Source organism: Cololabis saira, chromosome 5, assembly GCF_033807715.1.
Source record: "Cololabis saira isolate AMF1-May2022 chromosome 5, fColSai1.1, whole genome shotgun sequence".
NCBI classification, from domain to species: Eukaryota; Metazoa; Chordata; class Actinopteri; order Beloniformes; family Belonidae; genus Cololabis; species Cololabis saira.
In genome coordinates, this window is record NC_084591.1 from 45,215,845 (window position 1) to 45,243,746 (window position 27,902).

Genomic DNA, 27,902 nt, shown 5'->3' on the forward strand with positions numbered 1-27,902 from the left:
CCTCCCTATCTGCCCTGCTGCTGCTTTTGTCCTGTCTTGTCTTTTTAGAGCCTGTGAGAAAGTGAGCAACCCCTCCCCTTCTCACCATCACCAGACATTTTTTTAATGTGTGTGGCAGAGTGGAGGATTGGGCGTGGTCTGCGGGGGAGCAGCACACAGGTGTGCCTGGTTCTGCTAATTGGAGCCCACCTGTGTCCAATCAACATCTCCACCCTGCCTGGGGTTAAAAGCAGCGGCTGGATACCAGAAAGGGGCTGCTGAATGGAGGAAGCTTGTTGCGAGGCTATGCCCCATTGTGTCTTTTTCCAGAATACAGATTTTGCCTTCCGCCTGTATGTCTGTTTTTTACACAAATAAAAAGCCTTATTTTTTGGCATTCTACGCTCTGCAAGGTTCTTTTTACACCTCATCACCCAGGTCCAGTTTTGCCTTTTCCCCTTGTACGTGGGGAGGCCGCTCTGGTTCCTCACATTTGGTGTCAGGAGTGGGATCTTTGGCGCCACCTGAAAACTGGAGAGAAGAGGTGGGAAGCGACGCCGTGGGTTTGGCGGAGTCTGGGAGACCCGGTGACCAGCAGGAGTCTGGGAGACCTGGTGACCAGCTGGAGTCTGGGAGACCCGGTGACCAGCAGGAGTCTGGGAGACCCGGTGACCAGCAGGAGTCTGGGAGACCCGGTGACCAGCAGGAGTCTGGGAGACCCAGTGACCAGCAGGAGTCTGGGAGACGCGGTGACCAGCAGGAGTCTGGGAGACCCGGTGACCAGCAGGAGGTCTGTAACCGGCAGGATGCGTCCTCGGATACCGGGAGGGAGCGTCCTCGGATACCGGGAGGGAGCGTCCTCGGATACCGGGAGGGAGCGTCCTCGGATACCGGGAGGGAGCGTCCTCGGATACCGGGAGGGAGCGTCCTCGGATACCGGGAGGAAGCGTCCCCGGAAACCGGGAGGAAGCGTCCTCGGATACCGGGAGGAAGCGTCCTCGGATACCGGGAGGAAGCGTCCTCGGATACCGGGAGGAAGCGTCCTCGGCAACTGGGAGGAAGCGGCCGGCAACCGGAGGAAATGGCCGTTTTCCTGTCTTGCAACGGGGTTGGCGAGACTCCAGAGGGGGAGGGAAGTGTGAGAAAGTGAGCAACCCCTCCCCTTCTCACCATCACCAGACATTTTTTTAATGTGTGTGGCAGAGTGGAGGATTGGGCGTGGTCTGCGGGGGAGCAGCACACAGGTGTGCCTGGTTCTGCTAATTGGAGCCCACCTGTGTCCAATCAACATCTCCACCCTGCCTGGGGTTAAAAGCAGCGGCTGGATACCAGAAAGGGGCTGCTGAATGGAGGAAGCTTGTTGCGAGGCTATGCCCCATTGTGTCTTTTTCCAGAATACAGATTTTGCCTTCCGCCTGTATGTCTGTTTTTTACACAAATAAAAAGCCTTATTTTTTGGCATTCTACGCTCCGCAAGGTTCAAGGTTTTTACACCTCATCACCCAGGTCCAGTTTTGCCTTGTCCCCTTGTACGTGGGGAGGCCGCTCTGGTTCCTCACAGAGCCTCTCTTTTTCACATCCTCCGAAACTCTCTACAATCATGGAATTGGTCTCTCAGCACAATTGACCAAATTTTTGCGACGAGAAATCGGGACAAGGGAGCCCTCCTGCCCCGATTGGACATTTTTTGCCGGATACATGATGGATTCCTGGAAGCATTGGAGGATCATATGCCTGTCGATTCTGTCTGTCGATGACGTTGAAGATGCCTTCATAATTGGATTAATGATAACAGGATTTCTGCTTTTTGGAGCTGGTGGATTCCTGGTATATGGCCCTTTCAGAGCTGCCCGATGTGGCTGAGGGGATAAGCTCTGCGACCAACACTCAGACTCTAACGCTGGGAGAGCTAAATCGCAAGCTGGATGCGATTCTTGAGCAGAATCGCAGGCTAGCGGCGGTTTTTGAACTCATTGGCAAGATGGAAAAGACCTTGGAGAAGTTGGAAGCTCGACTTGGCGGGAATTGACCACAAAGTCGTCTGTTTGGAGTCGCCATTGATGAACCCGAGACTTAAGGCAGACGGAAAATTACTGGAATCTGCCTGTTTTTTCAATACAATTGTTGATTCTATAATCTGACCTTGACAGAGCAGCCTGGCAGGCAGCTCCAGTCACAATCTCCCTGGAGGAATGAAAAACAAGGTGCTCTGCCCCCACTAGCCCTCCCCTTCCCAGGACATCTGTGGACTTGTATCAGAACTGTACCGAGCCATCTGATAACATCAAGGACAATGGCTGAGGAGTAGCTCTGGGGCAAAGTTCACAGACTTACCGCTCACACACACACTTGCTGATAACCACACCTCCCTCATTCTCAACGCCTTCCCGGCCCCCCCTCTTATCAGCCCCCCAACACAGTCTCTGGGTTCGAGGGACACCAAGCCGTGGCGCTCACTTGGATGCATCGTGCTGGGATATGAAGTGACAGAGCTCCTGGTAGATCTGGTCGTTCCTTATCGCCCCGTCTAGATCCCTTTTTAATTCTCTCCTCAGCCACCAGGTTTATGAACATCTGCACCTCAGAGTTGGATCACGAAACAGACTTTTGCGCTGCCAGTGCTTGTAGAATAAAATGAACAGGAAGCCGCCGTCAGAGACGCTCTTTCGCTGATGTCACATCCTGACTCAGACGTCTGATTGGCTAATCCCCTGACCAATTGGTGGCATGTAGTGTGATGACGTCAGATACAGCCCGACTCAAATGCTTAGAACCTCGGCAGAATAGATACAGAAAAAGTATCCACTTGGCACGTTAGACGCCTAGTGGGGAAGCGCCAAACCAAGGGGTGGCAAGTCGAGTCGGGCTGAGTAGGTACGAGTGGAAAAGTGCCATTTCAGTTTTTGATTCTCATCTGAGGACCACTCCTCAGACCACTGGTACTGTGGACCAGGCTTTAACACTGGATTTACAGGGACTGTACATCCCGTATAAGGGATTCCAGTAACCCGTACTCCCAGAATGACCCCCACAGGAGTCTCTGAAGGAGACTGTCAGATGCCTTATCCAAGTCCACAAAGCACATGTAGACTGTTGGGAACTTCTATGCTCCCTCCAGGACCCTACTGAGGGTGTAGCGCAAGTTCACTTTTCCAAGGACAGGATGAAAACCACTGCTGGAATCCAAGGTTCAACTTGGCAACGGACCCTCCTCTCCACTACCCCTGAAAAGACTTTACCCGGGAGGCTGAAAAGTGTGATTCTTCTGTAGTTGGAGCACACCCACTAGTCCCACTTTCCCCCCCAAGTATGTACATTCAACATTCATCTATGAGCAGAATAACAGTGAAAAGTGAATACTTATTTTGCTACACACCTTATCCAGTTCATCCAGATAGCAGTCAACAAAATCTCGTGGCTCGCCCGGTTCTCTGGTCTTTTTGTGTTCAGTCATAATATGGTGAACAATACCTAAATAAGTCTGAAAAACAAACAAAAAAAAGAAAACATGCTCAACAACAACATCTCAACTGCACTGAAAAGGTTAGTGAAGTCTAGTGAAAGTGCTGCATTTCCTACAAACTTTGCAGAAGCGTGTATGATCTCAATAGTATATAGTATATAAAGAAAAAAATTCTAGCACTGGCATGGCAGCACCTGTGTCCAACTGGACCCACAGCCGTCTGATCAGCACTTATCCATGCTGTACCTTCCTATGTGATTTCTTGATTGTGTTCTCTCAAATGTAAGTCGCTTTTGATAAAAGCGGCTGCTAAATTACAATAATAATAGTAGTAGTAGTAGTAGTAGTAGTAGTAGTAGTAGTATATCATTGATTTATCCTTATACACCTACTAAGATGTACTGTATAGAGTTTTTCTAGGGACTACTAGTTTAAAAATTAATTTTAAGGAATATGATACAGTTAAGTAAGTAAGTAAGTACAGTTAAGTAGAGGGAGTGTAGCTGTGGATGAAGGAGTGAAGGTAAGCAGGAGCCGTTTGGGTGATTGTTTGGTAGCCAGAAGCACAGCTTTGAATTTGATGCTGCAACTGGAAGCCAGTTCAGGGTGATTAGCAGCGCAGTGACATAAGCTCTCTTGGGTTGGTTGAAGACCAGACGTGCTGCTGCATTCTGGCTCATTTGCAGAGGTTTGATTTGATTTATTTTATTTTTGTACATGTAAAAACAACACTTCAAGAGAAGTTTAAGAAAACAAAACAATGAAACAAAGAATTTCATCCTTTAACACTTGATATCTTAAATTACATGTGCAAAAAAGGAGTAGGAAGAAGTGTAAACTTATTGTGGGTGGTGACATCGGACTCAGTTTTGACTCCTTCACCTTAATTGGTGCAAATTAGCCACGCCCCTTCTTCTGATTGGTCGATATGTGTTAGTTCCTATTTTCTGCCATCATTTTTGAATGGTTTGACATGAAGAGTCATGGGTGGTGTCATCCGCTAAATGTCCAGGCCTGAAGAATCTACATGCAATTAATACAAGCTTCCACTGCAGCCTGAACGTGCACAAGGGTGCGAGGGCCCGTTCATCGCTGCTTGCAGCTTTAATTATTATTATTATTATATACTGTAATTATACTCACACACATACCTATACATACATACACATGGTTGAATATTTATATATATTTGTACATATTTGTTTAACTGAGCACGCAGGAAGGCCGAACAACAAGGAATTACAGTAGTCAATACCTGACATGAGCCTGAACCAAAAGCTGTGTCGTATGTTCTGTCAGGTAGGGTCTGATCTTCCTGATGTTGTAACGAGCGAAACGACAAGACCAGGAAACCGAGGCAACATGCTCCTTAAAGGTCAGCTGGTTGTCTAACATGACATCAAGATTCTTAGCAGAAAATGTGGGCACCAGTGTGGTGGAATCCATCCACACGCTTATCTGGCTGGACTGATAATAAGCTCAGTCTTGGACAGATTTAGTTGAAGGTGATGTCCCTTATCCAAGCAGAGATATCAGAAAGACAGGCCGATATTCGCATCAAGACGGCCGTGTTGCCAGGTGGGAAGGAAAGGAAGAGCTGGGTGTCATCAGCATAGCAGTGGTAGGAGAAGCCATGAGAGCTGATGAAGTGAAGTTGTGTATACTGAAAAGAGAATGGGTCCAATCACTGATCCCTGCGGCACCCCTGTTGCCAGGTCATGCGATCTGGTTTGTAGATCATGTAACCTGAGTACAACACACCAGGGAAGTTTTTTTCAATTAATTAATTTTTTTATAAAATAAAGAAATGACAAACCGGGGGATTGCAAGAAGTAAAACAGAGAGAATGAATAACAGAGAAAGGAGAGACACAATGGCTAACTGGTGCAACACATGGATGACTATACAAGCAGATGTAGACAGCAGACACTGAGGTTGTCAGAAGGGGGGCAGGCCAGGATGTCAGCAATCATATGGCAGACATCTACACGGACATGTGAAAGCAGCACATCCCTCCCCTCAACTTGCTTTCAGGCCCGATGCGACAAATAACACACCTTGCGTTTATATTACCAACGAGCGTTAAACACACTTTCATCATCCAGCAATATTAGCGAGATCCAATATAAAAACACCTTATGTTTCTTGGCTGAACTTGGGCTCCCCCCTGATGGGCTGGACGAAATGGCTGTGGAGAGGGAAGTCTGGGCTTCCCTGCTTAGGCTACTGCCCCGCGACCCAACCTCAAACAAGTGGAAGAAAATGGATAGATGCACAGCAAAAATCCTTTTACTACTTACTTATTCATATACTTTTGGAAAGTTGTGTATCATCAATAAATTAGAAGGATTTAACATGATTAAAACAGTTTTTCTTACTGTCAAAATCATACATCAGACACAATTACAGTTTATTTTGGGTTCAGGGTTCTAGTGAAAGGTTTGTCCTTTTCTCAGATTTTCATAGATTTTGTGTTTGTTTAAATTGATTTCCACCATTACCTCAACATTCTCAAAGGCCTTTCTGAAGGGCAGTGGCAGGGAACGCACCATCGGAACACTGTTGTACAGCTGAAAATAACAGAAAAAAATCATCATTAGTTCATACAAATTTGAACCAAAATAATAATTCCGCTTCTAGAGATAAAGTATTGAGAACAACCTGTCCTATCTCCAAATATTGTCTTAGTAGGCAGTTTCACAAGTGCTTAAAAGACAAGAATTGAAAGTCTTTCTCAGGCAAACCCCCAAGAGCTCATCTTGTATAATTTCAGATTTTTGTGAAATACATCCAGATTCTATACATATTATCTACAATATCTCATTGTAAATTGTGTGACAGTCATACTGTCGCGCTGAGTAGGTACTAGTAAAAAAATCACCATATGATCGAGCACTGGTGTTTGTTGTCTTTGGTGCGGATGGAGTATTAAACACTGAATGTCGTGTACAGAACTGTGACTCCCCAGTCAAATCTGACAGGTGAGTCACGCCTGCTTTTAACATCAGCTGATAAATGGCGGGTCACACACACACCATCTTGTGACTCGGATGAAGGTGAAAGGAATCGCCGAAACATGTCAGGTATTTCAAAAAACCTAATGCATTTGTCTGACAAAAAGAATTAGCAAATTATATATCTAAACTTCTTTTATGTCCATAAGTCTTGGAAAAATTGTTGCATTTCAACTTTGGAATGAGGTTCAGAGTACATAAAAGTGCAGAACCTGTATCATTGAAAGTCACCAATGATCTGTTCTTGACCTAAGATGGTGGACTCGTATCCTGTTGGATCTCAGTGCTGCATCTGTTGTAATCAATTACAATATTATATTACATATAATGTTTCTGGGCTTAAAGGAACTGCATTATGCTGCTTTAAGTAAAATTGAACTGAAGTCTTTGTATCTGGACCTGGGGGCTTCAGGGATATATTGTCTGGCAACTCATGATGGTTTCACTTTGGTTTCAAGTAACACAGTGTAGAAACTGGGAGTTATTTTTTACTAAAATCTGTATTTCAATTCACTTATCAACATGTTTCAATGACTGCCTTCTATCACCTTCATAATATATCAAATATAGGAGCATCATGTCTCACAGATTCAGAGAAACGGACCCATGGATTTCTTACTTCAAGTTTAGACGACTGTAATTCTTTATTATTGAGCTGTCTCAGAATGTTATTCAAAAAACCTTCAGCTTTTTCCAAATTGATCAGACAGAGTTCTGACAAGAACTAGCAGTAATATTTCTCCAGTTTCTGATTCTCTTCATTGGCTTCGTGTGAAATGCAGAATAGAATTTCTCCCCACATACAACACTCTTAATGACCCAGCCCCATCATTTCTTAAAGAAGTCATAGTTCCATATTTTCCAAGCAAAGCACTTTGATCTCAGTCTGCAGGTGTTCCTAGTGGTTCTGAGAGTTTCTAAAAGAAGAATTCGGATGTATAATTGGTTAATTGGCTTTTTATTTATTGGGATCATTTGGAAGGAGCTTAATTATATTTTTGAAGTGCCTTGAGATAACATTTGTTGTGATCTGACGCTATATAAATACAGTTGAACTGGAAATTGAATAGAATTGTCACTGAACTGCTAAGTAAACAACAATGTTTCAACCTGTTCCTTGAAGTGTTTCTTTTTAGCACTGCTCAATTTTCCAGACTTTCTTCAATTCAATTTTATTTATATAGCGTCTAATACAACAAAAGTTGTCTCCAGACGCTTTCCAGAGACCCAGAACATGCCTATATCCTTTTACAGTTTTTTTCGATTGCTTACACACTAAAATTAAAAGTAGTACACTATTAGCAAAACCTTACACTCAAGAAGCAAAACATCAGCCCATATTTGCACAACTATAAGCACATTGTCAACCTCACACTTGTTGCAAAACTCTACACACAGTGATTTTCAAAACACTAAACACACTAAACGTACATTAGACACAAAAATCTATCAAAAAAAGTCACTTCTTTGCAATACCAAAGCACTGACTGTCAAATTAGCACACCGTCCAACCAGTTGGTTCAACACAGTCATCAGGTGTGCAAACACTTGTTTGCTTAAATGTAGACACACCATTCAGGTGTATCTACACTATAGAAAGCAGCAGGTGAGCTCATTGGTCTCCAAGCACAAGAGTCAGAGAAAGACTACAGTTTTTCTCGATTGCTTTGACACATTTTGCACATCATGGGTCAACTTTATCTAATGCTCACACCTTCTTTGCACAGCAAGAGTCCTCTCTGGCGAATCGGTTAACTATTTCTCATTGCTTTCACACAATTTTCTTTGACTTTTACTGTAATACACTTTTCAAAACAGTTAACACACTTCTCACAAAGAGACACAAAACATAACTGATTTACCATGGCAACACATTGCAGACACTTTGTAGCAGCCAATTGGAACTGCTCCCTCAATTCTAAAAAAATATCAGCACCTGTGTGAACTCTCTTTGCAAAACAAAGCAAGTAGTCCTCAACCTATCAAAGAGGTCAATAGCTTGAAGTTGACACCAAGCATGGATGGAGGAGGACGTGGACGAGGACATGTGGCCTGATCGTCAGGCCCGTGTCGACAATGCGTAATTTTCCTGTATTTTTATTTTTTTCATATTTACAGGGTTTCATTTCATTGTGTTTCATTTACAGTACTTTCTTTGAGAATTGACCTTTGTTGTACTGCATATTGAACCCTGTCATTTTGATTGCTTACAGTATGTGCATATGACAAGTACTGCAATAAATATTTTTCTGTCAGAATCTTGACATTTTGTACACAGTAGAACAAATGTAAATCAATGGTATTGACAGGAACTTCAGCAATACAAAAACAGATCTACAATATTTTACTGTATACACATTTTCTGATTTGACTGTAAATACTCTGTGACAGTATATTTCTAAGTTATATAACTAAGTTAGAGTGCTCAATACAAAACCCAAATTGTAGTATGTTGTCAGTTGTAAAATAGTCAATACTATGAGGGTGTTGAACAAAAGTTGATATTGATAGCTGTGGTTTCAATTTTGTTATCCATCGTTACAGTAAATAAATGAGAAAACACACATGTTCAATTGAGAAAAATTCTAGGTTTTGATGGAAAAGTTTGGTTTTGATGGATGTGTGACAAGTTTTGAGAAAGTGGTGTAATTCTGCAAACATCATAAAGTGTTTTGGTCATTTCAGCTTCTGTTACAGTTTTTCACAATTGTTTAACACATTTATTGGAACATCAGACACAATGTGCACAACCTGAAACTCATGTTTCAGGTGGCTGAACCAATCCTGCTGAACTCCAAGCACATTTACTGCTTTAGACTCAAATTCCCATTCCATACCACACATTTCTCACAACACTACACACAATTCCCAATATCCTGCACACTCTTCCTGAATTCCCTCTCTTGCTGTTCACACAGAACACACAGTCAATCACATTTCTAAACTCCAAAGGCTGTTGTGCAACATGCAATCAGCAATTTGCCATTGAATTCATATTCATTGATGAAGCGGGTTCAACCTTGTAAAAAGAAGGTGCTGAGGGAGGAATATTATCGGCCAGCGTGCCATCACAGAGGTCCATGGCCACATGGAGGGAACATAACAATGTGTGCTGCCATCAATCACCAAGGCGTCCTCCATCACCATGCCACCCTTGGCCCCTACAACACTGCACTTCTTCTAGCATTCCTGGACAAGCTCTACAATATCATTGTCCAGCCAGACCAGATGGAGGACACAGAGCTGGTCAGGTTTGTTGTTATCTGGGACAATGTCAGTTTCCACCGGGCTGCTCTGGTCCATGACTGGTTCAGGGTCCATCCAGAAGTTGATGTCCTATATCTCCCTCCATACTCTCCCTTCCTCAACCCAATTGAGGAGTTTTTCTCTGCCTGGAGATGGAAGGTATACGAGAGAAATCCTCAGACACGGCTCCCACTGCTGCAGGCCATGGAGGACGCATGTGGCGATGTCAGTGCTGAGGCCTGTCAAGGCTTCATGCGGCATTGTAGGAGATTCTTCCCCCGCTGCTTGGCCAGGGAAAACATCACCTGCGACGTGGATGAGGTCCTGTGGCCAGCCAGGGATGAAAGGCAGGATGCAGCCTAATACTTTTGTTCTGTTTCTATTTTCTGTCAAGTTTTCATCCACAACTTGCTGTGATGTCCAGTGGACTGCACATTTTGAGTCCAAATACTGTAAAATATTATTTGTTGTTACAGTAAAGAATTGTGTGTTGTTTTCTATTTGAGTAGCCTATACATAAGAATACTATATGGTGATATATTCCATCCAACAGCTGAAGGTGTAACACTGAACATACAAATGCATGATTCTACTGAGGCATTCATATAGTGTTTTCCATTCATACTGTAGTGTCTTCCATTCTGCACATCAGTGTTCAGTGGGTGCTTAGAAATGTCTACTCAAATGATGTATGTGTTTGGCATTTGAGAAGGAAATACCATTTAGTGAAGAGTTACAGTTTTTTCTGAAAGCTTAGGCGCTAATTATGTTCTTGTAGCACAATTTCTAAAACTATTAACACACATAGCAAAACCACTCACTGAGTTAGCGAAATTAAAAGTTGTAGTTGGCACATTATGTGCTTAGTAAATGATGGCATGTGTTTACTGTCTGATATGAAAACACCATTTTTACTAAGGTGTGAAGAGTTAATCAAGCTGTGTTTGCTTTTGCAAGAGAACTATAAAGTTTTGATAATTTGGTGAAAGGTTTTCTCATTTGTGTGTAGAGTTTAGCAAAAATAGCCAATGTTGCAAAAAATGTGCTTAAGGATTCAGAAAAAACTGTAACTCTGTTTTGAAGGTAGAGTGTGCTTTTGCAAGAGAAGTGTAGGATTTTGCATTTTGTGTGTGAGTTTTGCAATTTTTGTTTAGAGTTTTGAGAAAGTGAGGTAGTCAATCAGGAAATGTGTTTAAACAATTGTGAAAAACTGTAAGGGCTTTGTGTGAGCTGTTTTGAAAAAGTAAACTGTGAATGGAAAATGGGCCAAAACGATCAAGAAAAACTGTATATTTGTACTTTGTTGATAGTAGCCTACTCTAATCATAGGGACGTAGAAGTGCTAAAAGTGTTTTAGGTTTATCACAGCAGAGTGTAACTCGTGCAAACAGAGTATAGTAATGTGAAACGTGTTTGTTTCATATGGTAACAAAGTGTGGTTTTTAAAAAGAAGTGTATAGTTTTTACAAGTGTGTTTAATTTTGCAAAGGATCTGTAGTGTTTTGCTAATTTGGTGTGTTGTTGTGCTTATTGTGTGTAGTGTTTTGAAACCACGGGCCCTGTTTTGAAAATCCTGCTTAGGCAATCAAGAAAAACTGTAAAGATATTTACAGTTTTTTCTGAAAGCTTAGGCGCTAATCATGTTCTTGTAGCACAATTTCTAAAACTATTCATACATATAGCAAAACCACTCACTGAGTTAGCCAAACTAAAAGCACAAATACTGCTTTGCACTCAGTTTGTAATTTTGTAACACACACTTTTCAAAACTGTAGGCACAATTCACTGCTTACACTCAATTGCCAAATTTCCAAAACACTCCTAGCAAAATTATACACATGTATGGCTATTACAGTTTTTTACAATTGAATAAACACTAAAATCTAAAGTTTTGCCCAATTATCAAAACCTTGCACTCAAGGAGCAAAACTCGGCCCCAGATTTGCACCACTGTAAGCACAATGAGTCCATTCACACTTTGTGCAAAACAATACACACAGTGATTTGAAACACTAACACACACGTCTATGCATTAGACACAGAATTATATCAAGATGTCACTTCCTTGCACTTCTAAAGCACTGACTGTCAAATTACCACACCTATGAGCCAGTTGATTGAACACTGCCATTTGGTGTGCAAAGACAAGATTGCTTACAGTTTTTTCTGAAAGCTTAGGCGCTAATCATGTTCTTGTAGCACAATTTCTAAAACTATTAACACACATAGCAAAACCACTCACTGAGTTAGCCAAACTAAAAGCACAAATACTGCTTTGCACTCAGTTTGTAATTTTGTAACACACACTTTGCAAAACTGTAGGCACAATTCGCTGCTTACACTCAATTGCCAAATTTCCAAAACACTCCTAGCAAAATTATACACATGTATGGCTATTATTTACACTATTTTGCCAACTGTCTGGCACACTTTCACATGTGAAAACAATTTTAGAGAATTAGTTCACTTTGCAATCAGCCTAAGCACTATAAATAAGCCACAGGTAAGCTGTCTGTGTGGAGTACAATGGAAGGAGCAAGAAGAGTAAGAATCAGAGGAGGCCGAGGAAGAGGACGTGGAGGTGAAGAAGCGAGAGGTTTAGAGGAAGTTAGAGGAAGAGGACAAGGAGGAGCAAGAGGAGGACGAGGAGGGGGAAGAAGAAGGGCCAGAGCAGACTCGATATGTCATCATATGGGACAATGTTAGTTTCCATAGGGCTGCTTTGGTCCACAACTGGTTTACTGATCACCCACTCTTCATGGCACTCAACCTCCCCCCATACTCTCCATTCTTACTGTAAATCCGATTGGCATCAGGCATCATGTCAGGCCTGGATACGGCATGCAAGGAGGTATTTTCCCCGGTGCCTTGGACTGGAGGACATCGCATGTGATGTGGATGAGATTTTGTGGCTGGACCCAGAGAGACGGCATGATGTAGGCTGATTGTCTGTTTTTTGTGAATGTATTATTTTGTGTTCTGTGCTGTGTCTTTGTTTTGACGAGTGTGAATAAACACCAATAAATAAAGTTTGGATCCCTGTGTGTTTACAGAACTATGACAAAAGTATGACCTCAAACTGACCTAGCCTAACTTGTGCACAGAAAAAGAAAAAAGCCAGATGTGTTTTGTATTCATACCATCAGTGTGTAGTTGGCACATTATGTGCTTAGTAAATGATGGCATGTGTTTACTGTCTGATATGAAAACACCATTTTTACTAAGGTGTGTAGAGTTAATCAAACTGTGTTTGATTTTGCAAGAGAACTATAACGTTTTGATAATTTGGTGAAAGGTTTTCTCATTTGTGTGTAGAGTTTAGCAAAAATAGCCAATGTTACAAAAAATGTACTTAAGGATTCAGAAAAAACTGTAATTGTAGACACACCAATCAGGTTTAAGCACTATAAAAATGCAGCAGGTGATTTCACCAAACTTAACCAAAATGGAAGGAAGAGGAAGAGGAAGAGGAAGAGTGAGGATGAGAGGGGGAATCGGAGAAGGAGGAGAAGGAGGCAGAGGCCGTGCCAGATGTAGAGGCCAAGGAAGAGGAAGAGGAAGAGGAAGACTTCAAGCAGGAAGAGGTGAAGCTGAAAGGAGAAGAGGTCCAACTTTAAGAAATGTGGAAGAAATGTAATTGGCCAGAGGACAATTATTAGTGTCCCGGGGCAAAGTGGGGGTAACATCAACTTTTTTGCGCGGCAATCACCCAGAATGGGGTCCTCCACCGCCATGCCAACATGGGTCCGTATAAAACACCTCACATCCTTACATTTTTGGACAGAGTATACAACCTCACAATCATAAACATGCAGATCCAATACATTGTCACCTGGGACAATGTTTCATTCCACCACTCTGCACTGGTTCAGAACTGGTTTACGCAGCACCCACATTACACAGTCCTTTTCCTGCCGCCATATTCTCCATTTCTTAACCCAATTGAAGAATTTTTCTCTGCATGGCGGTGGAAGGTTTACGATCTGCACCCCCTGGCTCGGGTAGCCCTCATTCAGGCCATGGAGGAGGCCTGTGACCAGATTGAGGCCACAGCCATACAGGGGTGGATACGGCATGCACGGCGATTCTTTCCCCGCTGTCTTGCGAATGAGGATATTGCCTGTGATGTGGATGAAATTCTCTGGCCAGATCCAGCTAGGAGAAGAGACCAACAGTAGCAATTTATGTGCTGTGTTTTCTTTTTTTTTTTGGGGGGGGCGGGGGGGGTTGTACAGGATAAAATGTTATGTTCATGAAAACTGGGAAATGCTTTTTTTTTTCGCCATGTTGGCTTGAGTATATGGAAAAAAATAAATAACATTGTCAACAGCATTAGTCTTGTCTCCTGTGTGGTATCTACAGTAATGCATACAAGTGTGTTTAGTGTTCACTGTGTATTGTTTTGCAAAAAGTGTGAGCAGACATTGTGTTTACAGATGTGCAAATCCGAGCGATGTTTTGCAAATTCACTGTGTGCTTCACCCATACTACTCTATGCACTTAGAAGCAGAATTAGCCAAAAGTGTTTAAGGTTTTCAACAGCAGAGTGTAACTGGTGCAAACAGAGTTAAGTCATATGCAACGTGTGTGTTTCATATGGTAAAAAAATATGGTTTTGATAAGTTAGTGTATAGTTTTTACAAGAGTGGTTCATTTTGCAAAGGAGCTAAGGTGTTTTGCTAATTGGGTATGTGGTTGTGCTATTCGTGTGTTGGGTTTTGCTAAACAAAACAAAACAATCAAAATTGTGTTTATTCAATCGTAAAAAAACTGTATTTACACTATTTTGCCAACTGTCTGGCACACTTTCACACGTGAAAACAATTTTAGAGAATTAGTTCACTTTGCAATCAGCCTAAGCACTATAAATAAGCCACAGGTAAACTGTCTGTGTGGAGTACAATGGAAGGAGCAAGAAGAGTAAGAATCAGAGGAGGCCGAGGAAGAGGACGTGTAGGTGAAGGAGTTGGAGGAAGAGGACGTGGAGGTGAAAAAGCAAAAGGGAGACGACGTGGAGGTGAAGGAGTTGGAGGAAGAGGACGTGGAGGTGAAAAAGCAAAAGGGAGACGACGTGGAGGTGAAGAAGCGAGAGGTTTAGAGGAAGTTAGAGGAAGAGGACAAGGAGGAGCAAGAGGAGGACGAGGAGGGGGAAGAAGAAGGGCCAGAGCAGACCTGATATGTCATCATATGGGACAATGTTAGTTTCCATAGGGCTGCTTTGGTCCGCAACTGGTTTACTGATCACCCACTCTTCATGGCACTCAACCTCCCCCCATACTCTCCATTCTTAAATCCGATTGGCATCAGGCATCATGTCAGGCCTGGATACGGCATGCAAGGAGGTATTTTCCCTGTTGCCTTGGACTGGAGGACATCGCATGCCATGTGGATGAGATTTTGTGGCTGGACCCAGAGAGACGGCATGATGTAAACTGATTGTCTTTTTTTTGTGAATTTATTATTTTGTGTTCTGTGCTGTGTCTTTGTTTTGACGAGTGTGAATAAACACCAATACTTGAAGTTTGGATCCCTGTGTGTTTACATAACTATGACAAAAGTATGACCTCAAACTGACCTAGCCTACCTTGTGCACAGAAAAAGAAAAAAGCCAGATGTGTTTTGTATTCATACCATCAGTGTGTAGTTGGCACATTATGCGCTTAGTAAATGATGGCATGTGTTTACTGTCTGATATGAAAACACCATTTTTACTAAGGTGTGTAGAGTTAATCAAACTGTGTTTGCTTTTACAAGAGAACTATAACGTTTTGATAATTTGGTGAAAGGTGTTCTCATTTGTGTGTAGGGTTTAGCAAAAATAGCCAATGTTACAAAAAATGTACTTACAGTTTTTCACAATTGTTAACACACAAAAAACGAAAACTTGGCACAATTTGCACAACCATCACTTTAATCAATCAACACAATTTACACTACATCACACTCCCTTATCTGCATTAGACTCTGACTTTCCTTCTTTACACTCTGTTGTCAATTTCACACAACCTTGTTGTCAAAACACTACACACAGTGTTTAGTTGTTGGACACACTTATCACATCAAATCTCAAAGCATCAACCTACAACACACCTTGTTGTCAAAACACTACACTCAGTGTTCAGTCGTTGCACACACTTCTCACATAAAATCACAAAGCATCAATCTACAACACACACATAGTCAAATCTCAAAACATCCACGTCTGGTGGGCCATTTGCAATCAGGACTGTACTATCAAAGGGCCTTGAGAGCAATGTTTGGTTTGGTGAACAATGGAGAACCAGAGAAGAAGAGGGTTGAGAGTGAGAGGAGGACGACATAGAGGAGTAGGTAGACAGAGAGAAGGAGGCGGAGGACAAGGAGAAGATCAAGGTGGAGGAGGAGGGAGAGGAAGAGGAGGACATGGTGGAGAAGAACAAGGTGGAGGAGGAGGGAGAGGAAGAGGAGGACAAGGTGGAGGAGGACAAGGAGAAGAACAAGGTGGAGGAGGAGGAGCAGGAGGAGGAGGAGGGAGAGGAAGAGGAAGAGGAGAAGAACAAGGTGGAGGAGGAGGTGGAGGAGGAGGAGGAGGAGGAGGAGGAGGAGGAGGAGGAGGAGGAGGAGGAGGGGGAGGAGGAGGGGGAGGGAGAGGAAGAGGAGGAGGAGGGAGAGGAAGAGGAGGGAGAGGAAGAGGAGAAAGAAGAAGAAGAACAGTAATATCTGATGAGATCCGTGCAACGGTAGTTGACCATGTTCTGAATCATGGGTTGACCATGAGCGAGGCTGGCCAGAGGGTCCAGCCCAATCTCAGCCGCTTCACAGTTGCTGGCATAATAAGAACATTCAGGCTGGAGAACAGGTACAAAATCTATTTATCTATATCTTGTGTACTATATACTGTAATACTACATTCAATAGAATACAGTGTGCTCACAGTAATTTTGAGGGGCGCTAGCTCCTCCTATGCCCAGCTTTGTTGATCTCTGTGAACACAAACTGGCTTGTGATTGACTTGTCACCTCATAGAGATGATTTGATTAGCTATAAATGTGATGTATGATGATAAGAGCATAGCTCACTTCACAAATGTGATTTTTTTGCAGGACTGAAAGGGAACCACACCGTGGGGGCAGAAGACAAATGTTCACTCCCGAACAGGAGATTGCAATAGTTAACATTGTTCGTGAGAACAATACTATCACACTCCAACAAATAAAGACCCGGATCCTGGCTGACCACGGCACATTCAGAAATATCAACACCGTCAGCCTCTCCACAATAGACCGGGTTCTACAGAGAAATGCAATCAGCATGAAACAGGCTTACAGGGTCCCATTTGAGCGGAACACAGACCGCACAAAGGAGTTGCGACGACAGTTTGTACTGGTAAGTCCCATACATTCAGCACTGATGCATGCATGTATTGTACCTGTAATCTAATATTTTCCTTTTCAACAGTGTCTCACTGTAGCCCACTGTGTTGACCTCTCTGTGTCCATACTGTAACTTGCATTCTCATGTCTGTTTCAGAGGATCCAAGAGCTTACAGTTTTTTTCGATTGCTTACACACTAAAATTAAAAGTAGTACACTATTAGCAAAACCTTACACTCAAGAAGCAAAACATCAGCCCATATTTGCACAACTATAAGCACATTGTCAACCTCACACTTGTTGCAAAACTCTACACACAGTGATTTTCAAAACACTAAACACACTAAACGTACATTAGACACAAAAATCTATCATAAAGTCACTTCTTTGCAATACCAAAGCACTGACTGTCAAATTAGCACACCGTCCAACCAGTTGGTTCAACACAGTCATCAGGTGTGCAAACACTTGTTTGCTTAAATGTAGACACACCAATCAGGTGTATCTACACTATAGAAAGCAGCAGGTGAGCTCATTGGTCTCCAAGCACAAGAGTCAGAGAAAGACTACAGTTTTTCTCGATTGCTTTGACACATTTTGCACATCATGGGTCAACTTTATCTAATGCTCACACCTTCTTTGCACAGCAAGAGTCCTCTCTGGCGAATCGGTTAACTATTTCTCATTGCTTTCACACAATTTTCTTTGACTTTTACTGTAATAAACTTTTCAAAACAGTTAACACACTTCTCACAAAGAGACACAAAACATAACTGATTTACCATGGCAACACATTGCAGACACTTTGTAGCAGCCAATTGGAACTGCTCTCTCAATTCTAAAAATTATCAGCACCTGTGTGAACTCTCTTTGCAAAACAAAGCCAGTAGTCCTCAACCTATGAAAGAGGTCAATAGCTTGAAGTTGACACCAAGCATGGATGGAGGAGGACGTGGACGAGGACATGTGGCCTGATCGTCAGGCCCGTGTCGACAATGCGTAATTTTCCTGTATTTTAATTTTTTTCATATTTACAGGGTTTCATTTGATTGTGTTTCATTTACAGTACTTTCTTTGAGAATAGACCTTTGTTGTACTGCGTATTGAACCCTGTCATTTTGATTGCTTACAGTATGTGCATATGACAAGTACTGCAATAAATATTTTTCTGTCAGAATCTTGACATTTTGTACACAGTAGAACAAATGTAAATCAATGGTGTTGACAGGAACTTCAGCAATACAAAAACAGATCTACAATATTTTACTGTATACACATTTTCTGATTTTACTGTAAATACTCTGTGACAGTATATTTCTAAGTTATATAACTAAGTTAGAGTGCTCAATACAAAACCCAAATTGTAGTATGTTGTCAGTTGTAAAATAGTCAATACTATGAGGGTGTTGAACAAAAGTTGATATTGATAGCTGTGGTTTCAATTTTGTTATCCATCGTTAGTAAATAAATAAGAGAAAACACACATGTTCAATTGAGAAAAAATTCTAGGTTTTGATGGAAAAGTTTGGTTTTGATGGATGTGTGAGAAGTTTTGAGAAAGTGGTGTCATTCTGCAAACATCATAAAGTGTTTTGGTTATTTCAGCTTCTGTTAAGGGCTTTGTGTGAGCTGTTTTGAAAAAGTAAACTGTGAATGGAAAAATGGGCCAAAACGATCAAGAAAAACTGTATATTTGTACTTTGTTGATAGTAGCCTACTCTAATCATAGGGACGTAGAAGTGCTAAAAGTGTTTTAGGTTTATCACAGCAGAGTGTAACTCGTGCAAACAGAGTATAGTAATGTGAAACGTGTTTGTTTCATATGGTAACAAAGTGTGGTTTTTAAAAAGAAGTGTATAGTTTTTACAAGTGTGTTTAATTTTGCAAAGGATCTGTAGTGTTTTGCTAATTTGGTGTGTTGTTGTGCTAATTGTGTGTAGTGTTTTGAAACCACGGGCCCTGTTTTGAAAATCATGCTTAGGCAATCAAGAAAAACTGTAATACAGCCAATGAAATATATGAGTACATTTACATGGACGAGGCTGGCTTCAACCTAGTGAAGAGGAGGCGCAGGGCCCGAAATATCATTGGCCAGCGGGCCATTGTTGAGGTCCCCGGCCAGCGTGGTGGGAACATCACAATGTGTGCAGCCATGAACCACCATGGCATCGTACACCGCCACGCCCACCTAGGGGCCTATAACACTGACCTCCTCCTTGCCTTCCTGGATGGCCTGCACAACCTTCTGGTACCACCTGACCATGTATATGACCAACAGAGGGTACATTTTGTCGTCATCTGGGACAATGTAAGCTTCCACCGGGCTGCTCGAGTGCAGGAATGGTTCCAGGACCACCAAAATGTTTCCGTTCTATACCTTCCACCTTATTCTCCTTTCCTGAACCCCATCGAGGAGTTCTTTTCAGCTTGGAGGTGGAAGGTATTTTATTTTTTTTAATTTTTTTTTACCTTACTTTTATCCAGTTTTTCTCCCTACCTTGTGCAACGCTGCTACTGTGTACTGTTCATCGTGCTTCTAATGTGTATTGTTGTGTGTTTATTCTATGTATTTTCTGTGTGTGTGTGCACTTGTGCACTTTTGCCCAAGACAATTTTCCCCTCGTGGGACAATAAAAGTATATCTCATCATCTCATCATCTCAGGTATACGAACGGAACACACAGACCAGGGTCACACTGCTCCAGGCCATGGAGGAGGCTTGTGCCGATGTAAGTCCTGAGTCCTGTCAGTCCTGTTATGCGCCACTCAAGGCGTTTTTTCCAACGCTGCCTGGACAGGGAGGACATTGCTGTGGATGTGGATGAGGCCCTCTGGCCAGATAGAAACCAGAGGCATGATGGAGGGGGGGTTTGAGCAGGCCAGTTCACAGTACATTTACGTCCAAAAATGTATAAAAGAAAAATAAATAAAACATTTTTTGGCTGCATATGTTTGTGCTGTTTTATGTTTGACTATGACAAAAGTAGGCCTACACAGTAATCTTCCAAAAAGATAAATTGATTATTCTCAATAGTCATTGACATCCATGTGTGTTCCATTTCTATGATTGTGTTTTCAGTTTTGCACTTCATTGTGCTGTGAATGCTTGGTGTGTGTGCAGTAAATGCTTAGTTGTGTGTACCAAATGAATGGTATGTGTGTATCATTTGAAAATATGGCTGTGTGTACCAAATGAAAACATGAGCTCCATTTTGGGAACAGTTAAGAGATTTGATGGAAAAGAGTCTTCCTGGAGAAGAAGTGACAGGGTTTAGCATTTTGTGTGTGATGTTTTCAGTTTTGTGTGTGCAGTTTTGAGAATGCCGTTAGGTTGTGAAAAACGTGTGTTAGCAATTGTGAAAAACTGTAAGCATTCAGAAAAAACTGTAAGACACTTTTTTTAAGACATTAAAAATGCGCAAATATTTCTTATGAAGACATGTTCATTACCTTAGAAACATACATATACTCACCATAGCCCACGGTCCACTGGATATTTTAGCAATTTCTGCGAAGCATCGAACAATCACTTTGATTGTCTCGTCTTCATGCTCATAGCGTGTACCAAACAGAACCTGGCAGATGATGTTAGAGGCCGTATTATGAAACAAAACCTGAGGACTCATGGTTTTACCTGGGAAGGAAAATATTTAAAACAAAAAAGATTTTAAAGAATTGTCAATATTTAAAATCATATGTAACAAAACTGTACACAAATCCAGAATAATATTACAGTTTTTCACAATTGTTTAAACACATTTATTGGAACATCAGACACAATGTGCACAACCTGAAACTCATGTTTCAGGTGGCTAAACCAATCCTGCTGAACTCCAAGCACATTTACTGCTCTAGACTCAAATTCCCATTCCATACCACACATTTCTCACAACACTACACACAATTCCCAATACCTGCACACTCTTCCTGGATTCCCTCTCTTGCTGTTCACACAGAACACACAGTCAATCACATTTCTAAACTCCAAAGGCTGTGCAATATGCAACCAGCAATTTGCCATTGAATTCATATTCATTGATGAAGCGGGGTTCAACCTTGTAAAAAGAAGGCGCCGATGGAGGAATATCATGGGCCAGCGTGCCATCACATTTTTTGCATGTTTATCAAACAAGGACCAAAATGTGTAGACTGAAGCCAAAGCTTATTTTGTCTACCGTAACACAATGTAACCACTATAGTGCAAGGTTTGAAAAAAACTAAACAAAATAACGAGAAGAAAAAAAAAAAAAAAAAAAAAAAAAATATATATATATATATATATATATATATATATATATATATATATATATATATATATTCAGATTCAGTTTATTAGGTCATTTCAGAAAACTGTTTTTGGCTTCGGATACACCGGCAGCGGCACGATGGTATTGTGCGCCTGTTGTTATATATGTATGTATGTATGCATGCATGCATGCATGCATGCATGCATGCATGCATGTATGTATGTGTATATATATATATATATATATATATATATATATATATATATATATATATATATATATATATATATATATATATATATATATATATATATATATATACATATACATATACATATATATTATATATATATGAGATTATATATATGAGAGAAAGAAAGAAAGAAAATAAATAAATAAATAAATAATAGAAAAATAAATAAATGTTGCTCAAACTGGCAAACTGGACTCAATCACCACGGCGCCCTCCATCACCATGCCACCCTTGGCCCCTACAACACTGCACTACTGCATTCTGTGAGTTTTGTAATTTGTGTTTAGAATTTTGAGAAAGTGAGGTAGTCTATCAGGAAATGTGTTTAAACAATTGTGAAAAACTGTAAAAAAGGGAGACCACAGCACAACTTTTGAATTCTTGTGAGAGTAGACCCAAAGATGGCGTACCAATGCTCTTTTCCAGTATTTCAATTGTGTATTGAAGCTCGTCATAAATTCTTGCCTCCATTGATGTTTTCCCAAGACCGAAGTTCCTCAAGGTCATCAGAGCAAAGCGACGATTTTCCATCCATCTCAAACCATAATCTACGAAGATCAATCCTACAAAAACACAGCACCCAAAACAGCAACTAGCTCTTAAAACCATTATTGTTTTGTTTTTCTTCGATTGTAATGTGCTTGAATAAGAGCTTTACAGTACGTGCAAATGTTACCTCTATATTTACATATTTTACTTTTGTGCTGTTATTTGTAGTCTTGCCTCCAATTTACCCTTATTACCAGCTGCATCTACTTTACGATTTTGTACATATCCCTCTGTGGCATATCTAAGTCCCATTTGACTGATCTTCTGAAAAAGGATGTTTTTCTGTCCAAACTTTGTATGAAACACCTTAGAGCAAGATTCTTACACAGGCAGGTACCATTGTAAAGCAGTCAATGACACAGATAGCTTCTCCAGGTGGCGTGAGACAATAAATCAACTGTTTGCATTTCTTTTACTATTTTCACAGAATTAGTAATAGTATATCATGTGGTTTGGAAAACAGCCTTTCTATAAATATTTTTACTTTTGACCTATCCCAGCTCATTACAGGCAAGAGGCATTGATGCAACAGTATTCCATCAACGATTTTTGTACAAAAACATAGTTCTTTCCCATTTCAGTATACTTTCACCTCTGGTTTTTCCATTTCATAGGGAGTTGCATCCGTCTCTTGTGCATTTATTCTACCTTTTCTCTGGAAGACGTCACAAAGCAGCACATCCTGGGGTCGTCCAGCAAAATCTGTGGCCTTGATCACCATTGCCTCCTTCATGGCCTTCAGCCCATTGATGACAACAGATGGTTTTGTACCGAAGTACAGACTGTAGACATCTCCATAAGGCTTCCTCAGCTAGAAAGAAAGGAAGACCGGATGGATGTGTCATATATTACATTTAGATGAAAGGAATTAAAAACAATTCAGTGTTTTTATGGAATAAAGAAGTATGGCGCAGAACACCAGAGCAGGATCAATAGGGAGAGGATTAAAGATTTCAAAATCATGAGCAAAATACTGAAAAGTGTGAAAGCTTTCTAAAATTAAACTAAGCCCTTATTCTGAAGTTTGCTATACTATTTGAATCTTTATTCAACAATTCAAGTATAATTTTAACTCACTCACTTACTTGCATTTACAGTGAAAGATTAGATGTTAATTACGCATCAAAGTATTTATCCTTATGCTGAAATAAATTAAAGTCAGAGTACCTAATCTTAAAAATCTTGTCTATTTAAAGTACATTTTAAATACATTTTGACTGCATGGTTGCATTATTCTCTTACTACACTCCCAGCCATACATCCACTATTTAGAACAAAAAACACTTTAAACTCACATGTCACAGATTTGCAACTCCAAAATAATGAGAATAATAACAGAACGGCCAAAATCAGAGAGTGGAGAAAAACATCAGTCAGGCTTAACGCAGTGTTAAAATATTACATTTTTTGAAAAACCTTGTAAGAGTAAATCCTCTTGAACTCATTATTCAGGCAGCATATTGTTGGGCCACTGCCCATGTGTGATTATGAATTCATGGTGTGATTATGGACCCGTGTGATTATGAATTTATATGAAATGTGTGATGGGGAACAGTCAGGCTCTGACCGGTTGAAGGCCGGGTTTTCGGCCTTCGACTGAGACCAGGACTAAAGTTTTACGACTTGAAGCACATGGCTTGAAGAACAAAGGAACTAAGAAGACTTCAAAACCTCCATGGACAAAGCTTTGCAGGATTTGCACATGTGGCCCTTCAGTGATAAGGGACCCCGCTCTGATTGGACATGACTCCAAACTGCAGGAGGGGCCGCATCGACTTCCTGGGCCCCGCTATAAAAGAGCAAGGCCCCCCTCTCGCTCGCTGTCTCTTCTCTGCTTTTTCTCTCCCCTACAGGTCTGCTGTAGCACCAGGAGTGACCAGCCAAGGACCCCCCTCTCTCATTAATTTGAATGAGAGAAGTAATAGAATAAATAGATTTGGCTTGATTCAGTTCCATACTTGGACAAAATTATTAAAATTATGTCAAAGGCAAAATATTTCCAGATGTGGTGTTACCTGAACCCCCTTCAGTACACTGCTATGGCCTGTGTACATTCAGATAACCGTTCAGACTTTAGCCCCCCATCTCTCTTTTTTAACAGCCTTTTAAGATTTCAGCTATATCAGCTATTTGAGACATAGGATTGGAAATGATCCTCCTGAATATTGTTTAAAAAACACGTTTTTGTTTTCATTCTTAATTTTTACTTATTATTTTTACTTTATGGTATACTTTGTTTTCCGTACCAACCCATGCAGATTTTCATATCAACAATTGAAATAAGAAAAGAACACAGTATGCATGACTCGCAGTATTGATAGGACAGGTACCAGTTGTGCGTAAAGTTACCTCTGTGGGAATTACTACTACTATTACTACTACTACTACTACTACTACTGTCATATAGCAGACGCTTTTATCCAAAGCGACTTAGATCTGAGAGAACAAACACAGGGGAGCAATTAGGGTTAAGTCCTTGCTCAGGGGTCCAAGGTACCGTAGTTGATCTTGATTGCCATTCCGGGGCTTGAACCTTGAACCTCCAGACCCAAGCCCACCTCTGTAGCCACTAGAAGTCTGTTTACATTTATAAACACTGTAAATCCCATCAGTATTTTAACTAATCTTTTATGATTTGAATGTGCATACTTTAGAGTACTTTAAGCATGAAAGCATGCTGATCATATATTGATTCAAGGCAGGGAGTTTGTTGTTTTGTGACCCACAATGCTGGTTGGAAAAAATTCTAATTTGCATTAAGTCAGCTGAACATATTAAACAACAAAATAAATTTGTAAAGCAAGCGAGATAGAAATTTCCAGTCACTGTGAGGTCATTATGAGTCCATTCAGGTCAGACCAGTATTGCATCCGTGCAGTTTTTAATTGTCTGACACAGACGAAGATGTTGTTTTGAGAACTGCATGTTATTTTGTGTTAAAAGCACCGAGCTCTGTTCTGTAAAACTGATGTACTGAAGACTCTGTGTGTCACTCCTGCATTGAAGCTTAAGATGTACATTTTTACCCTTTTTCATGCAAAAGATAATTAAATAATTCACTAAGTAGAGCCGTATTATTTAAGAGTGTTTTTATATGATCTAAGTATTATTCAGGTATTGCAGTCACCTTGAGTATTAGATACTTTTTTCAGACATGGAGAAGGTGCATTCAGCTTTTATGCTCCACATGTTTGAAACAAACTTCAAGAACGTTTCAAATCAGCTGAAACACTCCAGGTTAAAGACTCACCTGTTCTCAGCTGCCTTTGAATAAAGCTCTACATCTGCAGTTCCAAATCTTGATCATATTTTAACTTTTAATTGGTTTTTATTTATGTTTTAATGTGTTTGTAAAAACAATCATCTTGTTGAATTGTGCTATAGAAATAAACTCGCCTTGCTTTGCCGACTAGAAAGAGTGTGAATACAACATTTATCAGAGAATAAATCAGTAATAAAACGTGACCGTCGTACAGTATATAATTATTCTTTGATGTGATTTAACTGTGGAGTTATGAATAAAAATAAAGTAACATAAAGGGATAAAAATAAAAGAATAAAGTTTGGCAACTAAGTTCATGCTGAAAACATGTCTTCTTCATGTTTTCTTTTCATGTTGGTATTGAAAAGAAAAAACTTGAATGGCCAATCTTATGAGGACATCACTTGATATTCTACTTTTAAGACTCAAGGGAACAAGTTAGGTTCTCATCTCATAGGTTCTCAACGTTTTTTCATGTTGTCATTGTCCCTCCTACTAGTTTTGAAGCTCCTGTTTGTTTCCACGAGCAGTGTGGATCTCAAGGACGATTTTTGGTACACAGCATCTGTGACATCACCAGGGGCCTCATGTACAAAGATTGCGTGGATTTCAACGTGAATCCAGGCATGGAATTCTTTTGTATGTAAAAAAATAAATTCAGATGTTCAAAAGTGTATGTACGCTCAAATCCATGCACGTTTCTTTGAACATCACAATCAACGTGGAATTGAATGCAAATGCAGGAGCACAACACTCCTCCCTGTCTCCTCCCTCAAATAGATCCATTTGAATATGATAATGATGATAAATATCCATAAAAAAAACGCTCATCCTAACAAGGAACTTTGAAAAACAAGTAAGACACATTTTTAAAAAAAACATCGGCTGTGAGCTGGAAACACTCTTGTCAAAAGTTGAGGCCTGGAAAAATAATTTATTTTGGGGCATTTCTTCCGATTTCAGCTGCATTACATTATGGGTAATGTTGTTCTTTGCTTCGTGTTGCATTCCGTGAAGAGTTTTGGTTTTATTATGATCGTACGGGTTTGTGAATGTTTATGGGCAGCATTAGTGCATCATGACACTCTCCTTTTTTGTTTGTATTTTAAGAACCGACACCAGAACTTAAGTTGGTGGATGAAAAACGGCTCCTCGTTCTGCTTTATTGTCACGCGTATTATAAACTAACGGATTAAGCCCAACGTGCATGTGTATTGAATCTTACATATTGTGGATGTCTGCGATCACCTCTCTCATAAGTATAACAATATTGTCACGTCTGGGGGTAAGGTGTGGACTCAAACGCAGGAGAGAGAGGGAGGCCGGAGGCAGGAGTTCTCAAAAAACAAGGGTTTTAATCCAAAGGAAGCAAGAGGCAAAAAACCAAAATCAAAACGCTGCTTGGCAGGATCATAAAACTAACAGAAACAGGGATCAAAAAACTAGAAACCATGGAGCACATGGAGGGAAAAACAGTACGGTCCGACAGGGAACAAGGGAATGACAAGACCAGATATACTGAGGGGATAACGAGACATGACGAGACACAGGTGCAGACACAATCAAGGCAGATGGGACACAGGCGGGGGAAAACAGAAACTGAAAGCTGGGGGGAATGTCAAACCTTGACAAATATAAACTTATATTTAAAACATGAAGCATGACGATATGATTTCTCCGCAGCAGAAATAAAGGCAAGTTGTTCCAACGTGATTATCGAGGTGCAAACATGAGAAATAAAGAGCAAAGTTCCTGTAACTTGGAGTGTTGTAGCCGCAGGAGGAGAGACCGGTCGAGGTCCCAGCCTCCATCACCTGGAGAAGAGACTGGTCTAACACTTTCCGAATAAACACTTTCTATAGTCCTGCAGCACCTGCAGCTGACTCAATATCAGACTCTAAGTTGCCTAAACATTCAATAAAAACTCACATCAGTCACATCAGCTCGTACCAGCCAACCTCTCAGTGACATGTTAGTGTATTGTATTTTATTGTTATTAATATTAAACATATTTGGCTCCAAGAAGGCTGTAGAGTCATTTTGGGAGGTACATTTTAGCACATTTCATTGTAGCTATGGATTTAAACGCTACCCCAGAAAATCTACCTCTTTTTCCCAGCCCAATGTTGGCAGGTATGGGTATGTATAAAGTCCATGACTTAAAAAAATATAGAATACAAAGATTAGTAATTGCCGGTGGTTACAGCTGGAGGTGTCCTGTGAACAGTTTTAGAGGCTTCTCTTTTACTATTGCGGTCTATGGGAAAAAAGCTTTCTGGGCCCCATGGGATTTTTTGTTGCAGTACCGCGGCTGGCCACTGGGAAAAATCGGCGCGCTGCTGAGTGCGAGACCGGGGGGCTGGAATGTCCCCGGTCGGTCCTCAAGATGGCGCTGACAACAAAAAACGTCATGTGACTGATACCCGAGTTCTTTGTATCTGCACTCGATTGCTGTTCCTCCAGAAGACCCGGATGTCTGGCACAGTAGAATTGAAATTGAATTTCCAGAACTGAATTTGAATTGTGAGAGCTGAATG

The 27,902-nt window shown here is 41.0% G+C and overlaps 1 protein-coding gene across 2 annotated transcripts in view; it reads right to left on the bottom strand.

The window, feature by feature from the left end:
- The window catches only part of LOC133444449 (cytochrome P450 2F2-like), a 56,859-nt gene that overhangs the window by 17,401 nt on the left and 11,556 nt on the right, over nt 1-27,902 (bottom strand). For both annotated transcript variants that reach the window (XM_061722245.1, XM_061722244.1), the window contains exons 2-6: nt 22,752-22,914; nt 21,965-22,117; nt 20,528-20,688; nt 5,944-6,012; nt 3,356-3,460 (exon numbers count right to left, since the gene is read on the bottom strand). In XM_061722245.1, the coding sequence (XP_061578229.1) occupies nt 3,356-3,460; nt 5,944-6,012; nt 20,528-20,688; nt 21,965-22,117; nt 22,752-22,914 (651 nt within the window). The remainder of the gene's footprint in view (nt 1-3,355; nt 3,461-5,943; nt 6,013-20,527; nt 20,689-21,964; nt 22,118-22,751; nt 22,915-27,902) is intronic.